The sequence below is a fragment of the Loxodonta africana genome, chromosome 6, assembly GCF_030014295.1.
Source record: "Loxodonta africana isolate mLoxAfr1 chromosome 6, mLoxAfr1.hap2, whole genome shotgun sequence".
NCBI classification, from domain to species: domain Eukaryota; kingdom Metazoa; phylum Chordata; class Mammalia; order Proboscidea; family Elephantidae; genus Loxodonta; species Loxodonta africana.
Genome location: NC_087347.1, coordinates 129,860,683 through 129,885,817, shown reverse-complemented (window position 1 = coordinate 129,885,817; position 25,135 = coordinate 129,860,683). Strand labels below are relative to the sequence as shown.

Here is a 25,135-nt window from a genome sequence, read left to right as displayed (position 1 = left end):
TAGTTTCAATGTTTCTAGGTTAGTCTGTGCTTGGTCTCCTAGAAAGTGATTAATGCAGGCAGAGGGAGGACAACACCATGTCCAAGAACAGACCTCGACAAACCAGTCACAGTGGAAATAAATATCAGCTTTATTAAGACTCAAAGTGCCATTCATTTAAATCCATTCCATAGTCCAGAAGGTTACTTAGAGTAAGCCTTTGCACCACAATCTTTCAAAAAATGAACTAGCATGTAGGAAAAAGCAATTTTCATTGTGCTAATTATTGCAGGCTTTCATGCACGATAAATCTAAACAAAGATGTGTGCCAACAATATACAAATTTCCATATAAACAAAGTCATTGATCACTAACAAAATATAAACATGGTTTCTTTTACATTAGATTTAAAAAAAAAAAAAAGCTATTTACCAGCAAGAAATTAAAAACTCAAAAATTTTATACATTTTTACAAGCACAATTTTGAATGAAGAACACAAAGTCAAAATGTGCATGAAATGTGGCCCAAACCACAGTCTATCTGGCTTCTGGTAGGTTTTTCTAATCATACCGGCTCCTTTTAACATAATACGCTTAGTGACACTCAACAGCATACTTTATTCCTAACACAAGTAATTTTAGGTGGTACCGCATATTTAAAACAAGCTTTTTTTTTTTTTTTTAAGTACAATAACATTCAGATTGGAAATTTAATTTCCAAATCTTTCTGCCAGTTACTAAAAACACACAGTACAGTATAAAGACACAACAACGTATGTTTGGACATTTCTAAACCAATTTATAGTCAACCAATTACAGAGAATCACAATATGCCAATGCACTGTTTTATAAACCCAGTCTGACCTTGTCCTGTAAGAGAAAAACCAGAAAGTTGAAATATTTTGGGTTAGAATAAAGGAAATACTGAAGAGGAACAGTAGGACAGGCCCACAGCAACTTGGGATATAAAAATCTTGGCATCTCTTCAAGGCAATTTAGTTTCTCACATTTTTTCGTAGCTCTGAGAATTCCAAAGCTGTCTTAGTGGACAGTGTGTTTTTGTTACTGCTTAAAGCACATTTTATTTTCTTAATTTGCATTTCACAGAATTCTCAAAAGAAAACTCAATGTTGTTCCTTACAAGAGTGTTTTGAGATCTAAGTACAATTTGTGTCCAATTTTGAAAATACAAATACATTTCAAATGGTTAAAAACAAAATTAAAAAAATATTTTTGATCAGCCAGCTGAAAATATATTCATATAGTAAATAATCTCTCAGAAAGCTTTTATATATTTAATTACTCTAACTAAATAGTACCCTTATAAAACAAGTTCATAAAAATGTAGAAATGAAACAAAATAAGAAATTACTGGGATATATACATGTACCTACAGAGAGAAAAAGACATCTCCACACAAACATACATCCCCTGATACACAGTTACAAGAATACTTCAACTTAGCAATGAATGTTAGAAGACATCATAAAATTACAAAGTAATGTTGAACTCCTGAGTTCTTCAACAAAGACAGAACCATAGGTAAGTCTACTCTGTAAAGCGAGACAATCCGCTGGTGCCAGTGACAGCTGTGTAGTTACTGACGACTGACTACACCTTGAAAGAAGTGAAAATGGAGACAGACAGTAGTTCAATGCACACACTCACGATGCTCACACACACTCGTCAGTAATCATTGGTCAGAGTAGTAAATCAGTGTACAAATTAAACATTTCCAAAAATGTGCAAAAAAGTCAACCTTGATAGGAAAAAAACACCTTCATACGTAATTATAAACTGCCCAGCGTTCAACTGAGATTAAAAACATTTACAGAGAGAAATTAATAATTAAAGATTAATGGCTACACTTTAAAATGTACACCAGGTCAAAGGATAAATTTATAAATCGATAATCATAGTTTTCCAACAATTAAAAGTTTATTCTCAAATTTATCCATTTACTTTTATTTACGATATTTGAATGAAACAAATCATGTGAAAAGGAAGAGATGTCCAACATTAAAAATGTTTTTGGTATTAACTCTTATATATTTCAGACACAGGGTAGCAAATTTTAAAACCTATAGCAATAGAAAAAATGCTATAAACCTTTTACTTGTTAAGATTGTATTAAAAACAATTGTTTGTTTTTAAAGAAGTATTCTTATCCTTAGACACTGTACTTTGAATGGAACAGGATATATTGCAAGAGTTTGACCCATTTCCTTTTGACCATAAGCCTTTCCAGCTCAAATGTTTTCTTAATTTCTCCACTAGTGCTCTCTTCTCATTCCAGGTGGAAAAAAAATTTTGGAAAAATGAGAATATGTCAAATCCATTCAGACTTTAAGTATCTAACAGAGTTTAAGATGGAATTTTGTTACCTATCTCACCCCTCCCCTCTAAGTAATGCTATTGCTAAAATTACTAGTTACATGTTTTTTAAAAATAAATTCTAAAAAAAATATAAATAAGTGAACACAAAAGTGCTTTTCAGTATAGTCATGAACTTTACTGTTCTCAATTGGCATTAAGGGACTCAGAAATCCTTATCTGGGGACAAATTCTGCACATATACTAGAGAGCAAACTCTTTCTTACGTTCCAAAATGTCTATGGTACAAAGTGGGCATGCATCCATAACCTACCTTTCTTCACAGCTTTCTTGAAATGCCCCTCAAGTCAGACACAAGTTCATACGTGTTAAGACACTAGGAAGAAAGTACGCCACAAACCTGAGGCATCCTAAGTGAACGGATATGTATCTGTGTGTATGGTCAAGTGACAGTAATAAGATTGGCACGTGTACAAGATCAAGTTCATAATGTCTACAGTTCCTTAATAGCTGAAGTAAATTCTACTTGTAAATGCAAACACTGAGTACCTGTCCTTTTCCTTGAAGGGCAGATTGAGATACAAATTCTACTAGTGCTTGCTTCATAATTTTTACATTATTAGCTTACAGGTGGGTAGAAGTAACAGTGCTAATTATTTTGGCTATGTGCACAAGGAATATAAAAACTTTGGTTTAAAGTTATTCTGATAATAAATTTTGTAAATACAAACAAGAAGTCATCAGGTATACGGAGTAATAGTACTTACTGATTTAATTTATTTGCTGTTATAAACAAAAATACCATGATTCTCAATTAAAATGCATAATTATAAAAAATTATGCGAGACTATACACAAGAAACAGATAAAATTTATTCTTTTCATTACAGCTATGGCTCCTCCCTCAACTCTGTGAAGCTCAATCTTGACCACTCTCACCATCTCCAAGAGAAGAATCTCTGGGCTCCTGGAAGAGCTCATTATCACCTACAGGTCTCAAAGAGGAGTAGAGAGACATGGATGGCCCTAGTACTTTCCACATCTATTATGGCATCCTGTCCAGACCATGGCAGAACACAAAGCAAAGCTACAGACAACTATGAAGCAGAACAGTGGCTTCACAACACGCCTTCCCTAGCCAACCAAAAAGAGGTATAAAGAGGATTTCCTTTTGAATACCTAGTAAGCTAAGGAAGCTTGTTTTGATAATGTCTGGCAGAATTTCTATTCCATAGAGTTCATTAGGAACTATGTAAAATCAATTACTTTCTATTTAAGAATTATACATAAGCTCATTATTACACACACACATACACATACAAATTCAATTTTAATCTACTTTTAGCAATCAAGAGTTTGGCAATTACAATAAATACCTTGATTAAACAATTATTTGTACTAGCTACTCGTGGAAATGTGCTGGCCTCCCCACCTGAAAATGACTACACTGATCCATCATCAGTAGGACATATACTTTTAAGGGGTTCCTCCAAGATTGGATACTAATATATTAAACACTCCTACCTTTCCTTCCTTCTTTCCCACCCCTGCCCCAACTCCAAACACAAGCACACACACACACTTCACAGAAAAATAGGCTACAGTATTAGTCAAAATGTTAGTGAAAAAGTAAGGATTAGAATTCATTCTCCCTGGGTTTCTTGCTCATTGTCCTACATCTCATTGCCCCAACAGCCGTAAGCCATTTAAATGACTTCTTTAGGGCAAAAAAAAATCTCTGTAGCTTTGCTATAGAAATTATAACTGAACCATGATATACAATTAACTTGGTCAGTGCCAACATGACTGAAAAATCAAGTAATCAATCTGGAAAACAATTTGCTATGTCTCTTTAAAACCACAATACCTCTTTCTACACTCTGTCTAGTGGAGACTGCAGTGTGTCACAGGCACATGCTAACATTACTCTCCTAACACACACACAAAAAAAGAGGGGGCAGAAAAGGGTAGGAGGAGTTAGCAGGCATTAAGGAACATTTATGGGCCAAAACACAGCTTAAGGCCAAATGAACTCTTGAAGCCTAATGATTTTAGAAAATGTCTTCATTTTTGTGAGCAAATTGAATTATTACTGATATAAAGTAAAGCTAAGGCATACAGAGAAAAAGGCACTACTAAATTTAACAATTAAGTTGCTTTTCATTAACATTTAAATAATCTTAAAATTAAAATAAATGACCATTGCATTTGTAACAAAGGCCAAACTTAATGAAAAAAACAACGTGTTCTCAAGACATTGTCCTAATCTTAGCATAAATAACACTGTTGACAGAGTTCGACTTCCAACAAATGTTCTGGCTGTCTTAATAATTCGTGTTATGGAATAAATGTTCCTTATCACTGGAACTGTTTGGGCAGTCTGGGCATTCTAAGAGGTGTTCCTGAGAGAAAGGCAGCCTGACCTAAGGGGACCCCTCCAATTTGAGGAGACTTTGACTTTAATTTCATTTTTAATGACAAAATTTCTAATAGTCAATGTTACCCCAAATTGCTTTCCCCTCACTTCATTAAAAATAGTCATAAAATTTTAAATCATCACTGCCGAACCTTCAGGGTTAGGGTATGCCATAAAATAAGTGACTGTCTTTGCCCGTGTTTTCTCCTAGACTGTGACCTCCTTAAGGACAAGTTAATTTGGCACCCAACACAAATAAGCCACAATTATTGAATAAGCAAATGAAAAAGTCACCCTATTAAAAAAAAGGATTCCCATAGTTGATCGACACCAGGTGATTTTTACACCAAGCTTTTGGTTCCTAGATGCCAAATGAAATCACTGGCACAAAACTTTGCCATGGGCCAGAAAGTTTGCATCTAGCAAGTATTTTGGCTTTTGCAGTCAAGCCTGGTCATCCCTCTAAACTATTAATATTTGGGTTTATTTTCTTAATGTGCTTTCATGTACCTTATAAATTGCATTTCACAGAGCTTATAAAACCAAATCTCAGAAATGCTGCAGACCAGAACAGACAGAGCTGGAGGAGCAGAGAGATACTCTAAAGAAATCATTTCATTTTATGTAGTTTCTACTAGGAATAAGGTAAAAACTCTTTCTCACATGAAAGCAGGGCTTTGAATCGGTTCTTCCTGGTTCAGCCATGGCCAAGGAAGCAAAATTGGAACAGAAGCAAATTTTTAAAATTTGTGTGAACCATAAAGATAACCAGAACGGGAAAAATCTCGAGTCAAAGCCCTGTTAGAAACCTAGTTTCCCTCTTAGAAAACAAGGGCAGCACACGCATTGCATAGCAACCAAATCCCTTGCCTGTCAGATTTTGAGCAGAGTCGGAAACGGAGGTGCCCCGCTCAAAGATGGTGGCTAATGGCGTCACTCTGAATGTGTCCTTCTCCACGTTCCTGCCGACAATCCAGTGTCACACATCAGGCTCCTGAAAGGGCTCACTACACCTCTTTTGAGTCTCCCAATCCAGGGCTTTGACCTGTAATTTTTCCTGTTCTGATTATCATTCTGGATCACCCAAATTGTAAAAATTCTGTTTAGGTTTCACCTCGTTAACGATGGCTGAACCAGTTTGAATCAGTTCGAAGCCCTGAGTGAAAGTCAATCCACTTTACTCTGAAATCAAATTTTTTAATTTCTCTTGTATAGTTCAGCATGTGCATTAATCTTTCAATCCCTTATATACATTATGAAGGTTGACTATACCTCTTAAAACTTTCTAAGGCAATAGTCTTAACCATTTAAGTTAGAAACATGTTTGTAAATGAGGAACCATGCTGAAAATTTTCAAGATAGTCACACTGAAATTGTCAGTCTGCATTGTTTTAAAAATGTTTTAAAGAATTACCAACCCATCAGAATTTCCACTCATCATTACCATGTTTTTCAACCCTTTTATTCACTATACTTAGTTTGCAAAACAAAAGATCTTATATTGGTCCAAGCCTGGGTCATGCCACGCTGAATCTCTCAAGGCCTAGGCAGAAGGGTATATCCTGAAAAGCACATGTAAGGCTGCAAGGGAATCTTCTCCAGCACCCCAAAGTTGGCCACTGTCAAAAGCAGAGCGTGTCTGAAAGGCACAACATCAGCAGTCTGGCCATTCTCCAGCCTCAGCAAAGAAACATTACAGTATGGAAGAATCAGTTGTACATTTAAAAAACAAAATACATTTACAGTCATCTGAAAAAGCTCAAGGTTCATTTGTTGACCCATACCATTATTAGAAAGAAGAAAAGAAATGGAGTGTTATACTTAGCTGCACCTGAAATAAGGTGCTTCCTTTCAAAATTTTCTATTTTAATTTACTTTTGGTCTTTCGTACCTTTCACCCTCACCTTCAAGCATTTTTGTACTGGTAGTTTTTATATATATTAACTCTTATTGTGGTTTTTGGTACCATCACAATATGTTTGAAATTAAAAAATTCAGATCACATTTTATATAACTCTGTAAACTATTAGCCTATTTTGAAGTCTTTTTACATAAAGAACATCACCTGCCCATAGTTCATATTTTTTTTTTCCTTTCTCCTAAAGCATAGGTCTTCTACAGCAATATTAAAGTAGTAGTTTCTTTTCATATGCATTTATTTTCTACAGCATTTACAAGAGAAAAAAAGAGACTGAAAAAAGCAAACAATTTTGCTGTGGGTTTCACAGTCTCCCAAGAATTCTCCAGAAAGAACATTTGTCTTATTACTCTACACTGCTGGTTACCCTGAAAGACCAAAAAAGAGCCAGAGAGAAATCGTAATCACAGGAGACAATTAAAGAAGGAAAAGGCCACTGGTACAGATACACGGTCTTCCTTAAGCAGAAGAGATGCCTTACCGATAAAAGATAAAGAAATTACAACAGACCCACACACTTGGGGATTATGTTTTTAGTACAAGATGTGGCAGTTGGCTTACCAAGTGGGAGGGGCAGGCACCTATTTCTTGCTCTTCCTTGCAAGCTGCTTCCTTTATAAGAGTATGAAAGAAACGTTGACAACTAATTTGTGCTTTGGCTTCTTCTCAGACTACTAGCAGAACTTCAAATACTCCTGTGGGGAATGCCATACTGGACCCTGATATAGTAAACCAAGAGCCACTTAACTTCAGAAACAAAGTATTTTGAAAGAGTCCCTAAAAGAGCATACCTTTTTGTAGAAATAAGAATAACTGAGTCCCTTATAAGGAGCCTTAGTGGCCAGCGGTTAAGCGCTTGGCTGCTAACCAAAAGGCTGGCAGTTCAAACCCACCAGCTGCTCTGTGGGAGGAAGATGTGGCAGTCAGCTTCCGTAAAGATTACAGGCTTAGAAACTCTATGGGGGAGTTCTACTCTGTCCTACAGGGTTGCTATGAATTGGAATCAACTTGACTAAAATGGGTTTGGTTTTGAAGTCCCTTATAAATCCCATGAAAGACATCACATTTAGGGCCTCCAGGAAGACTATTATTTTTCTATACCTTTAAAGTGCTTAGCACTTGCTTTAATATGCTGAAAACACTGCAAGGGGTCAAATTACTGATATCATTCATATTCTTCAGTAGCATATTTCCATTAAGGACAGTGGGACCTTTTCCAGCTGTCTCCCTCCATTTAACAGCCTTGTTCTTAGTGGATACATTATAGCTGGCAGTTTTTGGACCTTCCTGTTGATACTTTTTTTTTTTTAAATATGCTTTTCATTTTCCACAATTTTAAGTTGGCGGCTCGAGGAAAGGATAGGTGGTTGAGTTCAACAGGCTCACTGTTCAAATTCATTTTGTTTCTAAAACAGAAGATTTGGATACAATATGCAGCTGGTAAGAAAGGGACTGCTACTTACTACTTGCTGAGATCGCTCACCCTTGACTTGAAGTAGTGGTATTCGCTCTTGTGAAATACTCATTGTGAATTACATTGCTTTCTCTTTGAAATTTTCTTTTTTTGCTGGGAACCTCTTCTGTAAATGGTTGTTTTCAGTTTATAACTGGAACTGGTCTTTGCATCAGGTTTTCTCAACCTCGGCACTACTGACACTTTGGGCAGGACAGCTCTTTGATTTGGGAGCTGTTCTTGTGCACTGTAGTATATTTAACAGCATCCCTGACCTCTACCCACTAGATGCCAATAGCAATACCCCAGCTGTGACAACCAAAAATGTCTGCAGGCATTGCCAAATGGGAAGTGAAATTATTCCCCTCCTCTCCCACTCCCCCGAGCTGAAAACCAACATTTTCTGTTTTCAAGGTGTTTTATTATTCTATGATCCCATGGACAAGGGTTCCATTTCATGACACTAGCTTTGAAACATGGATCCTCTGGGCTGAACTCTTATTTCCTAAAGAATATTATCTATGGGGAATCAGGACCTAGCAACAGGAAGACAGTATACATGATTTTGATTACTTCTCCTTTCCCTTAATTTTGGAACTTTCACCCTCATATAAAAAACACAGTTTAAAACTTATTAAACTCACAGTTTTTTCCCCCCGTTATTTCTATTAACTGGCAAATGTGGTCTCTTCGACTGCTCACAACATTTAACGAGAGCAATATCCTTTTGTACCTTATTTTGAATTTGCTCTATTTACTTCCCGTAACTGCTTTAAAATAAAATAGCACTTTTTTTTTTTTTTAAGCAGAAAACCATCCCTCAAGGTTTACAGATTCCAGTAACATGAATCTACTATAGTGTATTTGCTTATTATACTGGTTAGGATTAACAACTAAAGATACCTCTTAGAAATTCGTATTTTCTATCGAGATTTGTACTGAGCAAAAAGCTTGGTAGACAGAGGTTCGAATATAAAGAATACAGACAGAAGAAGGGATCTATATTCTTTGAGTACCTACCCTAAACTCAAGTTTAGGGTCAACCTCCAAAAAATGAGGATCTACTTTAAATACTAACACTAAAAACTACAAATTATTTATCATTTTCTTTTCCTTGTTTTCCATTTCTCCCCCCCCCATCACCACATGTCAGTGATACAGGGGAAGACTCTACAATCTTTAGGTATTCCAAATGATTTGTTTTCACTAAAAAGAGTGACTATGTACTAAAGTGCTTTATCTCTCTGAACCACATCAGTACATTATAAAAAAAAAAAAAAAAGTTTCAAGTTCTTCTTGTAAGGGAAAAAAAAGACTATAAAAAATTTAGACTACTATTATTATTAAACAAATTTAACCAAGAATCAAGAGAAATATGTTCCCTCTTGTCTTTTTTTCTTCCCCATCTCTCCTTTTTTTATAAAAAAAGAAAAGTGCAGTCAGAGAGAAGGTGAATGAATCGATGATAGCAGGGTAGAGGCACAGGAAAGGTTATTGGCTGCTAGTGATAATGCACAAACATGTGCCTCAAGAGCTCGTCAGCTGAGGGTCTCAGTTTGGCCTCCACAAAAATCCGTTTGAGGAAATCCCGAGTATAGTCTGAGACGTGGGGTGGCAGCTTTGGGTTTGTCGGCTGGGTAGCGATTTTAAAGATGGCAGCCATTGCTTCAAACTCAGCCCAAGGGGGCTTTTCCGTTAGCATTTCCACCACAGTGCAGGCTACACTCCTAGAAAGAAACAAGTAACACACATTACACAAACAACTACAAAAGGAGGAATAAAAGTGAAATGCACATGCATTTAAATACAATTTGATTTCAAGTTTAAAGTTACGTAAAATTGTAATTTAAACATAGAAGTCAGTGAAAATAAACCACAATTTCATGACTGTCATTTAACTCAAAAGGTTAGGCCAAGAACATTACATATTTTAGAATTTTTATTTTATGTATAATTCTCTTAACTGATATTAAATATAATTTCTTGTCTTTATCTCACAGAGAATAGCAGCATTAGGAATTCCTTTTTTGCCTTCAGGTGCCTAAAATGAACATCTCCTAAAATTTTTTCTGGGTAGGAAGCAGGAAATGGCCATTTTGTTCTAACTTAAAATTACTGGGCAATTAAGGATTAACTGAATTATAAAAGACTGATAACAAAGATTAATTACTTTTAAAACTCTTCAGGAAAATAAAGTGAAGCTAGCTTCTACTGTGGAAGTCTGTTTAAGACTAATCCTTCCTAAAGAATGGAAGACAGGTTCAAGGACATGCCTCATAATTAAAATGTTACTCCTTGTAATTCCAATACTCTAGTTCTAAAAGTACAAAAGTTAGTTTAAATCTGGCTCAGTAATTTGTATCCTGGGTGGAAATAAATAAGAAAGCTGGTAGTTTTCAGGCAAAGATAGCATCAAAACCTACCAGATATCTGCTTTTCTGCCATAGCCTTCTCCACTGATCACTTCAGGGCTCATCCAGTATGGTGTGCCTGTGACTGACTTCATTCCTGTCCCTGAGAGACAGATGGTCTGAAGCCGTTTGCTGGCCCCAAAATCTCCTAGTTTGACATTGCCTGTTGAGTCTCGCAAAATATTTGCACCTGAAAATAAGAAATATCCTCATTTCATTATTTTTACTGGCAATCTACAATATACTATAAAAGAACAATGGTAGAGAATTACTCAGTGGGCTCTTAAATCTGTCTCCAAAATTAGACTGCTTTACATCTTCCAAGCAGTACCTGGCATAATGCTAGTCACAGTCAGTGCTCAGTAAAGTGTTTGCTGGGGCAGATGGGAGGTGAGGATGACAAAGGAAGACAAAAGGGAAAGACTAGGAAGGAAGCTAGGGAAGGATGATGACAGCAATACAGGGAGGGCTCTGTCCCTCAGTTTTTCCATCATAAGACACCTATGGCTGAAGCTGAGAAGCCAGCTTCTCCTCAGGAACTTCCTGAAGGACCATCATAACTCAACTTCTGGCACTATTTTTCCCCTGCTATTACTTAAAAGTTAGTTACCTTACATATTAATGTTTTTCTTAACACTGGGTTTTGTTTTATATTAACTTTACTTCTCAATTTCTACCTATACTTTAAACCTCTTCCAAGTAAGCTTTAAACCTCTATCGGCTTTTAAATTTCATTTATACTTTTAATAATCTTCTTTTAGAACAGGTTTACATTTACAAAATTATTGCAAAGATAGTACAGCGAGTTCCTATACACCCCACACCCAGTCCCCCCATTATCATCATCTTACATTAGTATTTACATTTGCCACAATTAATGAGCCAATACTGATAACATTATTATTAACTAAAGTTCATACTTTTTTTTTCATTTTTTTTAGTTTTTCCCTCATGTTTCAGGATCCCGATCAAGATACCACATTCCATTTACTTGTCATATCTCCTTAGGCTTGACAGTTTCTCAGTCGGTCCTTGTTTTTGATGACCTTGACAGTTTTGTGGATTAATGTCAAGTTTTTGTAGAATGTCCCTTACCTAAGATTTGTGTGATGTTTTTCTCATGGGGTAGACTGGAATACTGTGTTTTGGGGAGAAAGACTAGAGGTAAAGGACCAATTCTTATCACATCATATCAAGGGTATATACTATCAATATGACCTATCAATGTTGATGTTAGCCTTGATCACCTGGTAGTGTTTGTCAGGTTCTCTACTGTGGAGTTACTCTTTTTTCCCCCTTTCCATACCATATTCTTTGGGAGGAATTCACTATGCGCAGCCCACACTTGAGTAGGAATCATGCACCCCTTCCTTAAGGGTAGAGGATCTACATAAATGACTTAGAGTTCTTCTGCGTAAGAGATCTATCTCTACTCCCCAATGATTTACTCAGTCACTTATTTATATCAGTATAACCCATTGCTGTCAAGTCGATTCCAACTCATAGTGACCTTAAAGAACAGAGCAGAACTTCCCCAGAGGGTTTCCAAGGAGCGCTTGGTAAATTCGAACTGCTGACCTTTTGGTTAGCAGCCGGAGCTCTTAACCACTATACCACCAGGGTTTCCTATATCGGTATAGACATATATTTTTTAAATAACATTTTATTGTATTTTTGGCAGAAGTAAACCCAGCAAAAGAGGTTCCCGTTCACCAATTTCTACATGTATTGTTCAGTGACATTGGTTACATTCTTCACATTGTATCAGCATTCTCATTACTTCTATTCTAGTTGTTCATTCCCATTAACCTAGACTCACAGCCCCACAACCTTCTCATCTATGCTTTAGAGTACTTAGCGACCATTTGGTCAACAAATACATGACTTTTTAAAAGACCAGAGTACTCAAGGGTGATACTCATTACTTTATGAACTAGACTGCCATTTAGCTAAAAGGTGGCTTGAGGTGATAGTTTTGGTTCAAGGTTTAAAGAGTATCTCTGGGCAACAGTTTGAGGGATTTCTCTGGTCTCAATGGGTCAAGTAAATCTGGATTTTTTGAGAATTTAAAGTTCTGTTCCACATTTTTCTCCCTTTCTATCAGGATCCATCTATTGTGGCCCTGATCAGAACATTCTGTAATGGCAGTTGGGCACCATCTAATTCTTCTGGTCTCAGGGTACAGAAGGCCATGGTTCATGTAGACTGGATCCTTCTTTGAATACTGTGTTTCCTTCTCTCTTTTGCTCCAGATGAGTAGAGACCAATACTTGTATTTTAGATGCCACTCACAACCTTTTAAGATACCAGCCACTACTCGCCAAACTAGGATGTAGAACATAAACTTTACGAACTATGGTATGCTAAATGAATTACCCCACAAGACTATGACCCTAAGTCTTCAAACCAAGAAAACTAATCCTGTGAAGTGATTGGTTATGTCTAGGAAGTATCAATTTCTGTGAGCCTTATTTGTTTTATTTTATTTATATATATTATGTATGTATATATGCATGTGTACATACATATATACGTGTGTGTATATATATATATACACACACACCACGCCAAAGAACCAAACCCACTGCCGTCAAGTCAATTCTGACTCATAGCAACTTTATAGGAAAGAGTAGAACTGCCACATAGGGTTTCCAAGGAGCAGCTGGTGGATTCGAACTGCTGACCTTTTGGTTAGCAGCCGAGTTCTTAATTGCTTTGCCACCAGGGCTCTTATCATTGAACCAGTACCAGGCTGTTTGGATTACTGTAGCTGTACAGTATGTTTGGAGATCGAGGAGTGTGAGGCCTCTTACTTTGTTCTTCTTCAATATTGTTTTGCCTATTTGAGGCCTCTTTCTCTTCCATATAAAATTGGTGATTACTTTTTCCATTTCAGTAAAGACTGCTATTGGAATTTTGACCAGGACTGCATTGTATCTGTAGATCACTTCAGGTAGTATTGACACTCACAATATTAAGTCTTTTGTTCCATGAGCATGAAATGTCCTTCCATTTGTGTAGGTCCCTCTTAGTGTCTTGCAATAGTGTGTTATAGTTTTCATTGTATAAGTCTTTTACAGCTATTTTATCTTTTGAGGGGGGAGGGCTATTATAAATGGTATAAGCAAACTATGGTACATACACACAATGGAATACTATGCAATGATAAAGAACAATGATGAATTCGTGAAACATCTCACAACACGGATGTATCCGGAGGGCCTTAAGCTGAGTGAAATAAGTCAATCACATAAGGACAAATATCGTGTGAGGATCACTATTATAAAAACCCAAGAAAAGGTTTGCAGACAGGAAAAAACAATCTTTGGTGGTTATGGGGGGAGGGGAGGGGTAGATAGTAGACAAGTGTTAACTTGGGTGAAGTGAAAAACAACACAATATAGAGGAAGTCAGCACAATTTGACCAAGGCAAAGTCATAGAATCTTCCTAAATACATCTACTCACCTTGAGGGACCGAGTTACTAGGGCTCAGGGTTAGGGGCCATGGTCCCGGGGTCATCTAGGTCAAACAGCATAACATAAAAAAATGTTCTACATCCTACTTCAGTGAGTAGCATCTGGGGTCTTAAAAGCTTGCAAGTGGCCATCTAAGATACATCTATTGGTCCCATCACATTCAAAGGAAAGGAGAATGAAGAAAACCAAAGACACAAGGAAACTATTAGTCCAAAGGGCTAAAGGACCACAGCAACCACAGCCTCCACCAGCCTGAGCCCAGACAAATTGGACAAATGGACACGGGGAGCCCAGGATGTAAACAGAAATTTTACCTAAAGCATACACAGAAAAAAAGTCTAGGTAGTAGTTTCATTTTTTTTTTTATTCTCTATTTTCCCCCTTATTTATCATGTTTTCAGAGATCATAAGTCTAGTTTCTGTCTTACAGAAATTATTTCCCTTTTAATTTTTAGCTTTTTCCATAAGCCATCTGTTTTAAAAAAAAAAAAGTTATTTTATTAATTTTAATTTTTTTAATTTTTCACCTCTTATTTTTTAAGTCTTCTATAAACTTAATCATCTTTTGTATTTAAAAAAATGACTCCTTATTTGTTTTCTTATCCTTTTTTCTTTTTAATGGTCCTTGAAAAGGAGAGCTATGAGTTGGAATCGACTCAGTGGCAGCCGGCTTGGTTTTTTGGTTTTTAAGGAGGGTAAATAGTGAAGAACATCTACATTATAAACTGGAGGAAATGCAGACTTTCCATCCCAGCCACCATGAGCTTCTACGCTTGTCTTTCTGTTCTCCAGAGCAAATACCTCAGCCTTAAAGGATGGCTCTCCAAAGACATTGTTCATGGGAGCCTCCAGGTTCCCTTCTCCCCACGCCATAAGCCTAAGTGTTTCATGGTACAAGTGATTGTCTAATACGGCACTGCTTATTTAACATCTCCTGTGGTCCAACATTTAAAGAGAAACTCTGCTAAAAAAAAAAAAGCCACCATCTCCAAAAAATATAGCCCATGAGAGGAGAGTACAAGGTAGTTACTGGCTATAAGCTGAGAAGAACAATTCTGAGCAGGTCACACACAGACTGGGAGCACTATCTGAAGAAGAAGCACCAATGCTGACCATTTCAATGCCCACGTGTAGGAGGGGCTGAGGAGAAAATGTGGACTCAGGTTCCTGAGATAGTTAAAGAGAATTCATTTGGGTAACTTAAAAGTCAGCTATTAAGGAGACTTTTCAAATATATACAAAAGTAGATCAAATAGTATATGTACCCATTACCCCAACTACAATCCTGCCCTAATCATACTGCCACCCACTCCCCCTTCATATTATTTTGAAGCAAATCCAAAACATCATAATCGATAAACATTTCAGTTGTTGTTTTTAGTTGCTGTCGAGTCAGCCCCTGACTCATGACACCCCCATGTACAACAGAACAAAACGCACTCCCCATGATCTGTTGCCTATCTGATTGTTGTGAGCCACAGGATTTTCATTGACTGACTTCAGAAGTAGATAGCCAGGTCTTTCGTCCTAGTGTCTCTTAGCCTAGAAGCTCCGCTGAAGCCTGTTCAGCATACGACACTCAAGCTTCCACTTCCAGAAAAGTGGTGGCTGCCCATGAGGTGCACTTACTGGGAATCAACCTGGGTTTCCCTCACGGAGGGAAAGAATTCTACCACTGGACCACCAATGCCCCCATTTCAGTCCTAAAAGATAAAGACTCTTATCACATCTAAGAAGATGAACAATAATTCCTTGATATTATAAAATATGGTAAGTGTTCAATTTTTTTAGTTTTTTTTTTTTTTTTTTTAATCAGAACCCAAATAAGGTCCATCAACCGAGACTTGATGTATCTTTTAGGTACTTTCTAGAAGTCCCTCCAATCTCTTTTTTTCCTTTGCATTTATGAAGAAACTAGACTGCCCAGCAATTTTTATGGTCTAGGTTTTGCTGACTGCATCATGAGGGGTTACTTAACATGTTCATCTGTCCTATATATATTTTCTGTAACTTGGTAGATGAACCTAGAGGCCTGATCAGATACAGGTTCAATTTTGGGGCGTGGGACTACTTCCTGGGTGAGAATGTATTATACCAATAGGAAGTATGTAATGCTAGACTGTCTCTGTTTTAGCGATGTCAGCGGCTATTAATATTTAGTGCATTTATCTATTAGTTCACTCATGGTTGCAAAATAGTACTATTCTGAGCAAATATATAGAGACCGAAGTTTATTTGTGGCTACTAGTGGTGGGAGGGAGGGCGAAAGAGGGACTCCTTGCTTAGGAGGTAATGAGCTTCTATTAAGGGTGATGGAAAAATTCAGGATTGAACAGTAGTGACAGTGTCATAACACGATGGACATAATTAATGTCACTGAGTTGTGCATGTAAAAAAATGTTGAAAAAATATATATATACTTACCATAGGTTAAAAAAAATGGTGTTACTCTATCATTCCTTCTTCATTTCTTAGTCTATAAATTTCCTTTCATCTACTATTTGGTCGTCAGTGGTATAATTTGTAAAGGAAAGGCAGAATGAAGGCACCAGCATTTGAAATGACTTGGTTTCCATGCATTCTTCAACAGTAACAAGTTAGTTTTTCCCTAAATTTCATTACTAACCCATGGGTTTAAATGTTAAACCAATCAACTGTCTTTCCTTTCTGCCCATTTACAAAGCTGCACACTATAAAAATTTGGGAAATACCAGACCAAAACCAAGCCCGCTACTGTCAGGTCTATTCTGACTCGTAGAGACCCTATAGAGATGGAGTAGAAATGTCCCCTAGAGTTTCCAAGGCTGTAAATCTTTACAGATGCAGACTGCCACATCCTTCTCCTGCAGAATGGCTGGTGAGTTCCAACCACAGCCCTCTGGTTAGCCGCCGAGGGCTTTAACGACCACGCCACTAGGGCTCCTTTGGGAAATACAGAAAAAGTAAAAAAAAAAATTTTTTTTTTTTTTTTTTTTTGCAGAAGAAAAGAAGTATCACTCATATTGCCATTCTTTTTAATCATATGGGAATTCTCCTTCTAGGTTCCCCCTCCTCCCACTCCCAACACCTTGTGTGTATAATTTTATGAACTTAAAATCATACTGTAGACCCAATTTTATCTTACCTTTTCCCCTTATCAATATATTTTCCCTATAATACTTTTAAGTCAGCTTGCTTCCAACCTCCTGATTTTACCAGGATAGTTTATCGCTCTTTCTGGCACGGTTAGAGAAGGATCCATTTGGGAGTAGCTTGCCCCAGCTCCTTTGCCTTGCCTCATTGTAAGGGCAAAGGAGGAGCTGGCTTGAGTAAAGATTATTTCTAATAGAATAATTCCCCGTTGAATAATTCCACTATGAGGTTCTTTAAGCCATTAGGTGTGTCACTGGCAGCTGAGACCTGACTGAAAGGGAAGATCTTGAGGTGAAAGACAGGCTCCTGTTTCCTTTAGATTATAAACCATGTCCCCTGCCTTCAGACATACTTGTTGTTGTTGTTAGGTGCTCGCTATTGTCTAACTTCGTATTTACATATCTGATCCCCAAAACAATCAAGTTTTTGATTACACAAGTGAATTTAAATGGACTAAAAAAAAAAGTTCATTAAAGCTCAGTCTTGGGCTCTCTTCTCCATTTCTCCTTCTCTGTTCCCTAGATAACGACATCCATTCCCATGGCTTTAAATATGATCTCAACATAAAGTGTATCATCATCATGGCTAACGTCTGAGTGTTTTCTAGGCACCAAGAACTCTTTTAGGCACACTACATGTATTAACGCATTTAATCCTAACAAGAATCCTGCTTAGATACTATCATCACCTTTATTTAATGAATGACAGATAGAGATTAAATATCTGTCAAAGGTTGCAAAAGTCAGTGACTGCCAAAACCCAGATCTGAATCAGGCAGTCCATAGCCACAGCCCCATCTTTTTTTTTTCCTTTTCTTCTTTTTTTAATTGTGCTCTAAGTGAAAAGTTTACAATTCAAGTCAGTTTCTCATACAAAAACTTATACACACATTGTTACGTGACCCTAGTTGCTCTCCCTACAATGTGACAGCACACTCCCTCTCTTCACTCTGTTTTCCATGTCCATTCAACCCGCTCCTGTCCCCTCTGCCTTCTCATTTCACCTCCAGACACAAGCTGCCCACATAGTCTCATTTGTCTACTTCAGGTAAGAAACAAACTCCTGACCAGTATCATTTTATGTCTTATAGTCCAGCGTAATCTTTGTCTAAAGAGTTGGCTTCGAGAATGGTTTCACTTTTGGGCTAACAGAGAGTCCATGGGCCATGATCTCTGGGGTCCCTCCAATCTCAGTCATATCATTAAGTCTGGTCTTTTTACTAGAATTTGAGATCTGCATCCCACTTTTCTCCTGCTCCATCAGGGGTTCTCTGTTGTGTTCCCTGGGCAGTCATTGCTGGTAGCCAGGTACCATCTAGTTCTTCTGGTCTCAGGCTGATGGAGTCATTGATTTATGTAGCCCTTGGTCTCTTGGTCTCTTGGGCTCATATTTACCTTGTGTCTTTGGTGTTCTTCATTCTCTTTTGCTCCAGGTGGGTAGAGACCAATGGATACATCTTAGATGAACTCTTGCTAGCTTTTAAGACCCCAGATGCCACTCTCCAAAGGGGGATGCAGAATGTTTTCTTAACATGCTTTGTTATGTCAATTGACCAAGACGTTCCCTGAAACTATGGTCCCCAGACCCCCACCCCTGCTACTCTGTCCCTCGAAGTGTTTGGATGTATTCAGGAAACTTCTTAGCTTTTGGTTTAGTCCAGTTGTGCTGACTTCACCTGTATTGTGTGTTGTCCTTCCCTTCACGCCTTCACCTAAAGTAATTCTTGCCTACTATCTAATTAGTGAATACCCCTCTCCCTCCGTCCCACCCTAGTAACCATCAAAGAATGTTTTCTTCTGTGTTTATACCTTTTCTTGAGTTCTTATAATAATGGTCTCATACGATATTTGTCCTTTTGCAACTAATTTCACTCAGCATAATGCCTTCCAGATTCTTTCATGTTACAAGCTGTCTCACTGATTCACTGTCGTTCTTTATCGTTGCATGGTATTCCATTGTGTGACTATGCCATAATTTGTTTATCCATTCATCCATGAATGGGCACCTTGTTTGTTTCCATCTTTTTGCTATTGTAAACAGTGCTGCAATGAACATGGTGTGCATATATCTATTCGTGTGAGGGCCCTTATTTCTCTCAGATCAAAGACCACAGCCTTCAGTATGGATTGCACCTCAACATAAAGAAAACAAAAACCCTCACAACCGGACCAATGAGCAACATCATGATAAATGGAGAAAAGACTGAAGTTGTCAAGGATTTCATTTTACTTGGATCCACAATCAACAACCGTGGAAGCAGCAGTCCGGAAATCAAAAGATGCATTGCATTGGGCAAATTTGCTGCAAAGGACCTCTTTAAAATGTTGAAGAGCAAAGATGTCACCTTGAAGACTAGGTGCGCCTGACCCGCCATGGTATTTTCAATCGCATGTGAAAGCTGGACAATGAGTAAGGAAGACCAAAGAAGAATTGATGCCTCTGAATTGTGGTGTTGACGAAGAATATACCATGGACTGCCAAAAGAACGAACAAATCTGTGTTAGAAGAAGTACAGCCAGAATGCTCCTTAGAAGCAAGGATAGCGAGACTGTGTCTTACATACTTTGGACATGTTGTCAGGAGGGATCAGTCCCCAGAGTAGGACATCATGCTTGGCAAAGTACAGGGTCAGTGGAAAAGAGGAAGACCCTTAACAAGGTGGACTGACACAGTGGCTGCAACAATGAGCTCAAGCACAACAACAACTGTAAGGATTGGTCAGGACCAGGCAGTGTTTTGTTCTGTTGTGCGTGGGGTCACTATGAGTCGGAACCAACTCGATGGCGCCTAACAACAACAACAACAAAATCATCCCTGCATAGCTGGTAAGAATCCCACTTGGTCATGGTGAATTTTTTTTTTTGATATGTTGGTGAATTCTTTTGGCTAGAATTTTGTTGAGGATTTTTGCATCTAAGTTCATGAGGGATATTGGTCTGTAATTTTCTTTATTTGTGGTGTCTTTATCTTGTTTTGGTATCAGGAATATGCTGGCTTCATAGAATGAACTTGGGAGCATTCCATCCTTTTCTATGCTCTGAATTACCTTTAGTAGTGGTGGTATTAACTCTTCTCTGAAAGTTTGGTAGAATTCTCCAGTAAAGCTGTCAGGGCCAGAGCTATTTTGTGGGGAGAGTTTTTTAATTACCTTTTCAAACTCTTCTTTTGTTGTAGGTTTATTTAGTTGTTCTACCCCATTTGTGTTAGTATAGGTAGGTAGTATGTCTCTAGAAATTTATCCATTTCCTCTAGGTTTACAAATTTGCTATAGTACAATTTTCCATAGTATCCTGTTACAATTTTTTCATTTCAGCTGGGTCTGTTGTGATATCGCTCGTCTCATTTCTTATTTGGGTTATTTGCTTCCTCTCCTGTTTTTCTTTTGTCAGTTTGGCCAGTGGTTTATCGATTTTGTTGATCGTTGCATAGAACCAGCTTTTGGTCTTGTTAACTCTTTCAATTGTTTTTCTGCTCTCTATTTTATTTAATTCTGCTCTGATTTTTATTTTTTGCTTTCTTCTGGTGCCTGGGGGCTTCTTTTGCTGCTCCCTTCTACTTGTTTGAGTTTTAGGGATAATTCTTTGATTTTGCAAGGCCCTATTTTTAACCATGATATTTTAATGCCTATGCTATTTGTATAAAAACATGGTCTCACTTTTATAATCTTTTTAACTTTATTGATTGTATGGGCCCCCATCATGGAGCTACCCATTTGTTGGGATGTAAACATCAGGACTGGTCTAATGGAACACTGACTGAGTCACTGAGAAAACAGAATTGTTTGTGGTACTTTAGAGGTAGAAGTATTAACGTGAACAGTAAATTTCTCAACCTTCTCACTTATTTCATTCACACTCACAAAGAACTATGTACTGTCTCAGGAAAAGATGACTTTCAGTGCAGTTATTGAGACAGAGGCATAATATGCTGACCATGCTATCTAATTTTTAATCTGGATATCTAGACTAACAGCTATGTTTTTTGAGAAAAACATGTTTTTCCTCGGTGGTCCAAACCAGGATGTGAAACTATATGCCCTGAGGAGTCTTAACCAACTGACCCTCTATGCCCCTCAAAATACGCATACTCAGGAAGAGTACTGTCTTGGTGCTGTTGCCAACAAGACATTTTTGCAAGCTAGATGAAGAAAATACATGTGAGCATCTTGTAACCATGATTTAAGCACCCTGGGAAACTATCTGCATTCACTACCTACACTATTAATAATCAATAACCAATCAGAGTGTGATTATTACAATATCCATTGATTTTCCAGTAATTGCCCTCCCTGTGGTTTGGTTCCTCTTTTTACCCCATAAGAATACTTGTATACCGAGACTGCTGCAGAACTACCCGGTTCCATTTTCAATGGGCACATAGTTCGCCAATTGCAATTGTTTCAAACTCTTAATGTACCTCTCTGTTTTAACTCAAAACAGTGTTCAAGTTTTTCTCTACAGTGTTTTGGTGTCAGAAGTGGGATCCAAAGGCAATTTGCCTGCTAAACAACCCCAGAATGGGACTACGGAACACTGGCGCCCATACAAGCCCTTTGCATGCTCAATCCACTTTTCCAGCTCTTGAGAGCTGCCTCCAGGTAAAACCTCTTAGACCAAGGATTTCCGCCTTCTTTCTGTTTGAAGTCCTCTGAGGTTTGTTAACAATCTTTCACCTCTTTATTTTCAGCTCATTCGAGAGCGTTTTGACAAGTTTCTTATCTGGGTAATTGTAGCTTGGTTCAGGCTGTGTGAACTTGCTGTGTTTTTCTCTAAATGCCCGTTAAGGTTTCTTCGAGTGCATTTTGTTTTGGTAAAGGCTCCAGAGTCATTTTCACATGTGTGGCTGCCGCCTGAGTGAGGTTGAGAGTACCATTAGGCACATATGCACTCATTAAGGAGTTGTCTCATCTCATGTCTACGTTTTTGTGTGTCTCGTCTCAAAAGCCATGACTAGCTGTTGTCAGTTTTTTTTTTCTTTTCTCATAAGTAAGTCTTAAGTCTTGGAGAAACTGCTTAGTGTGCCTAGGCTTCTAAGAGCTACTTTGAAGAATTTAATACAAATTCATGCTGGTAAAGTTGTTATTGTTTTGTAATATGTCAAATTAGGCTCCAGAACCCTTTTAAGTAACTTAAGCTGAACTGGATATATAAGAAAATTTTAGAATCTAAAGTCTGAGATTTCAGAGGTAATGCCTAAATTTTTCAGTTGACGCCCGAAATCCCTTTTAACTTCTGCTTTTTAAAGTTTAGACAATTTTTCTTTTCTGGCCAGAAGCTGCCAGAGACCTTAATTTCTGCTCTTCTACCAAGAGAATATCGGAAAATTCCTGAGAGCTATCCTAGCTGCTGGGGTACATTCCCAAAGGCTATTACAGGTCTTCACTAATCTCTTCTATCCAAACTCTGTAACACTGAATTCTTCTTGTCCTTTTAATGTCACTTGCTAAAAAGTTATTTTTATTTCTCTAAGTACACAAAGATTTTTTTTCATGCGCCTTTTGAATCTTACAACCAAATTTTAACATCGTCAAGAAACTTCAAGAACTCATCTACAAAAACAGCAAACAGGTGAATAACCTCTCAGATTTTGTGTTTAAATTCTCTGAGAAATTTGTGTTTGTTCTTTTTTGTTTTCTCCAGGGGAGATGGCCCCAAGTATTACTTGTATAAATCTTATCTTCATGAGTTACAGCAGTCAAGTATTGTCCATCCTGAGAGTTTCTGAGTTTGTGAAATCTCAAACCCCATAAGCAGTCAGGACTGTTAATTATTAAAATAATCCAACTGATTTATTACTTGATTAACATAATAAGATATTAACTGGTTAGCTGGTTTGGTTGATTGCTTAATGGTTCGTTATTGGCAGTCCCCTCTAGGATTGTTGAGTCTGAAACTCCTAAACAACAAGCTTGAGACTTCAATAGTTTTAATTGGTATTTTAGAACTTTTAAAAAATATTAAAGCAATATTTGTTTAAACTTGTTAGAACTCTGCAATTGCTCTTTCTGCCTTCCCAGGATAGTTCCTCTTTTTGATCCTCAGACATAGTTCTCTTTCTGCCGTTCAGAAAGAGACACTCCTCCTTTTGTAAACTTGATAGTTCAGAGAGAGAACTATGTCTGAAGATCAAAAAGAGGAACGAATTGAACAAAAAGTCTCACTCAACCAGATAAGCTTAGAGCTTTACAACTCTAACAACTTCAAATACAACCCAACAATCTTTTAGACTGCAAATCTATGGTTTTTTAATGTAAAAACCAGGTCATCTTAGAAAAAATGGCTTCAGTTAAAAAAAAAAAAAAAAAAGAGAGAGAGAGAACAGGAACAAATTCAACTCTCTACCACACACAGGAGACCAGCAACCATGAATATAACCATCTTCCGGGGAATTAACAGAGATCTTTCCTTCAATAACATTGAAACTACAAAAAAGGAGTGTCATTAATTAGATACAACTCCATCTACCCTCCAAACACTCATGGTCTCTCAAGATAATTTCATAGGTGGCCCAAATTCTTTATCCCACCATGAAAAGGAGGGAATAAATGATCTAAATTAAACTGCCACCCACAGTTTGAAGAAAATTTTATTGCATTTAAGAAGAACAGGAAGTTGTTTTCTGTATATAGACCTCTGTTCTCCCCTGTGTTGTCAAATTAGGAAAAATACCAAATTTTCTTTAAGTTAGAATTTATGTTAGTAATACATATGCCTGATACTAGATTGCAAACACATAATATTATGTTATAATTTTATTATTTCAATTGCTACCTCAGTTGCAGTAACTATTATTTTTTTTTAATTTAGCATCATCAAAACCAATAGTTTGAGGGATTCATAAAGTTTTCCCATGAAGGTCTTTTGTTTTGTTTTGTTTTAACTACTACTCACATATTTAAAGACTTGATCATCTCGGTATGTTCTTAGTATATTCTGACTATGGTATTACTTCTCAAGATTATTAAGTGTTATATCTGAAGCTCTTTTGAAAATAAGGTTAATCATTACATTAAGAGATACTTTTGTCTAAAGTTTTTTAAACGGACTTTATTTGGCTTTACGTAGCCTTTAAATTAATCTCTATCAAGTTTTTCACCTTTAAGAACTATTATTATTCTAAGTTAATTAAGGCCATATCAAGTTTTGTCATCTGCAGATTATGTTGTTACTTTGCTGATTTGCTGAAGATATTTGACCAAAATACCTCAATAAAAGATGGACTATATTAGACATATGAAAAGAACTGTGACTAGACTAAATCATGATTTCCAGAATTCTTACATAAAAAATGACAAGTTCACAGACTGCAGTTGATCCAATATAACACAGAATCAAAATAAGCTACATGGGCCTGAGTAAACAAACAAAAAAAACGAACTCATAGACGGAATTTATTTATATTAATTTCTTTGCTCTTCTATTTATTTTATTCACTATATTGTTTTTAATTGCTTTACTCCATAAATAAAACTTCAAACCCATAACTTCAAGTTATTCCATGTTTGATACAATGTTTTTCCATGTAAATGACAGAAGTCAGTGCTGCCTAGTGCATTTGCTTATTGTTTATTGAACAGACCAGCTACCTTATTTGTTTTATGTTCCACGATGACAGTTATACCTATTGCTTAAAATTTCTAGACAAATTGGATATTTCAGATATGCGCTGTTTAAATTCTCAGGGTTTCCTTTTTGTTATCAAACCTTCCTTTTCACAATTATCAAACTGCAATTTTAGCATAAATCCCGTTTTGACATTTTGGTTTTTCCCTTGTAAACCCAGACATCTTTTCATCAACACCACTTTTAGAGACAATTTTGTTTGCTAGAATTATGATTTTAATGGTCAGTGTTATCACCATTAAATGTTACATAAAATTAACCACTCGTGTTCTGACCTCAAGAATTAACATGATACCCACGAAAAAGATAATGTATACAAAAAACATCCAGGTCAGTGATGGCCTTGATGAAACCCCGCTTTGAGGGACTGAAAGAATAAGTCAGCCCTTGTGC

General features: G+C 37.0%; 1 protein-coding gene across 2 annotated transcripts in view; it reads right to left on the bottom strand.

Moving 5' to 3' along the window:
- Nucleotides 1–615: 615 nt before the first annotated feature.
- The window catches only part of MAP3K2 (mitogen-activated protein kinase kinase kinase 2), a 125,199-nt gene continuing 100,679 nt past the window's right edge, over nt 616–25,135 (bottom strand). Inside the window, exons 17-18 of one of the 2 annotated variants that reach the window (XM_064287345.1) lie at nt 10,523–10,700; nt 616–9,826 (exon numbers count right to left, since the gene is read on the bottom strand). In XM_064287345.1, the coding sequence (XP_064143415.1) occupies nt 9,601–9,826; nt 10,523–10,700 (404 nt within the window). In that variant the 3' untranslated portion in view covers nt 616–9,600. Of the gene's footprint in view, nt 9,827–10,522; nt 10,701–15,770; nt 19,595–25,135 lie in introns of those variants that run through there. The other variant, XM_064287346.1, reaches the window with a different exon arrangement.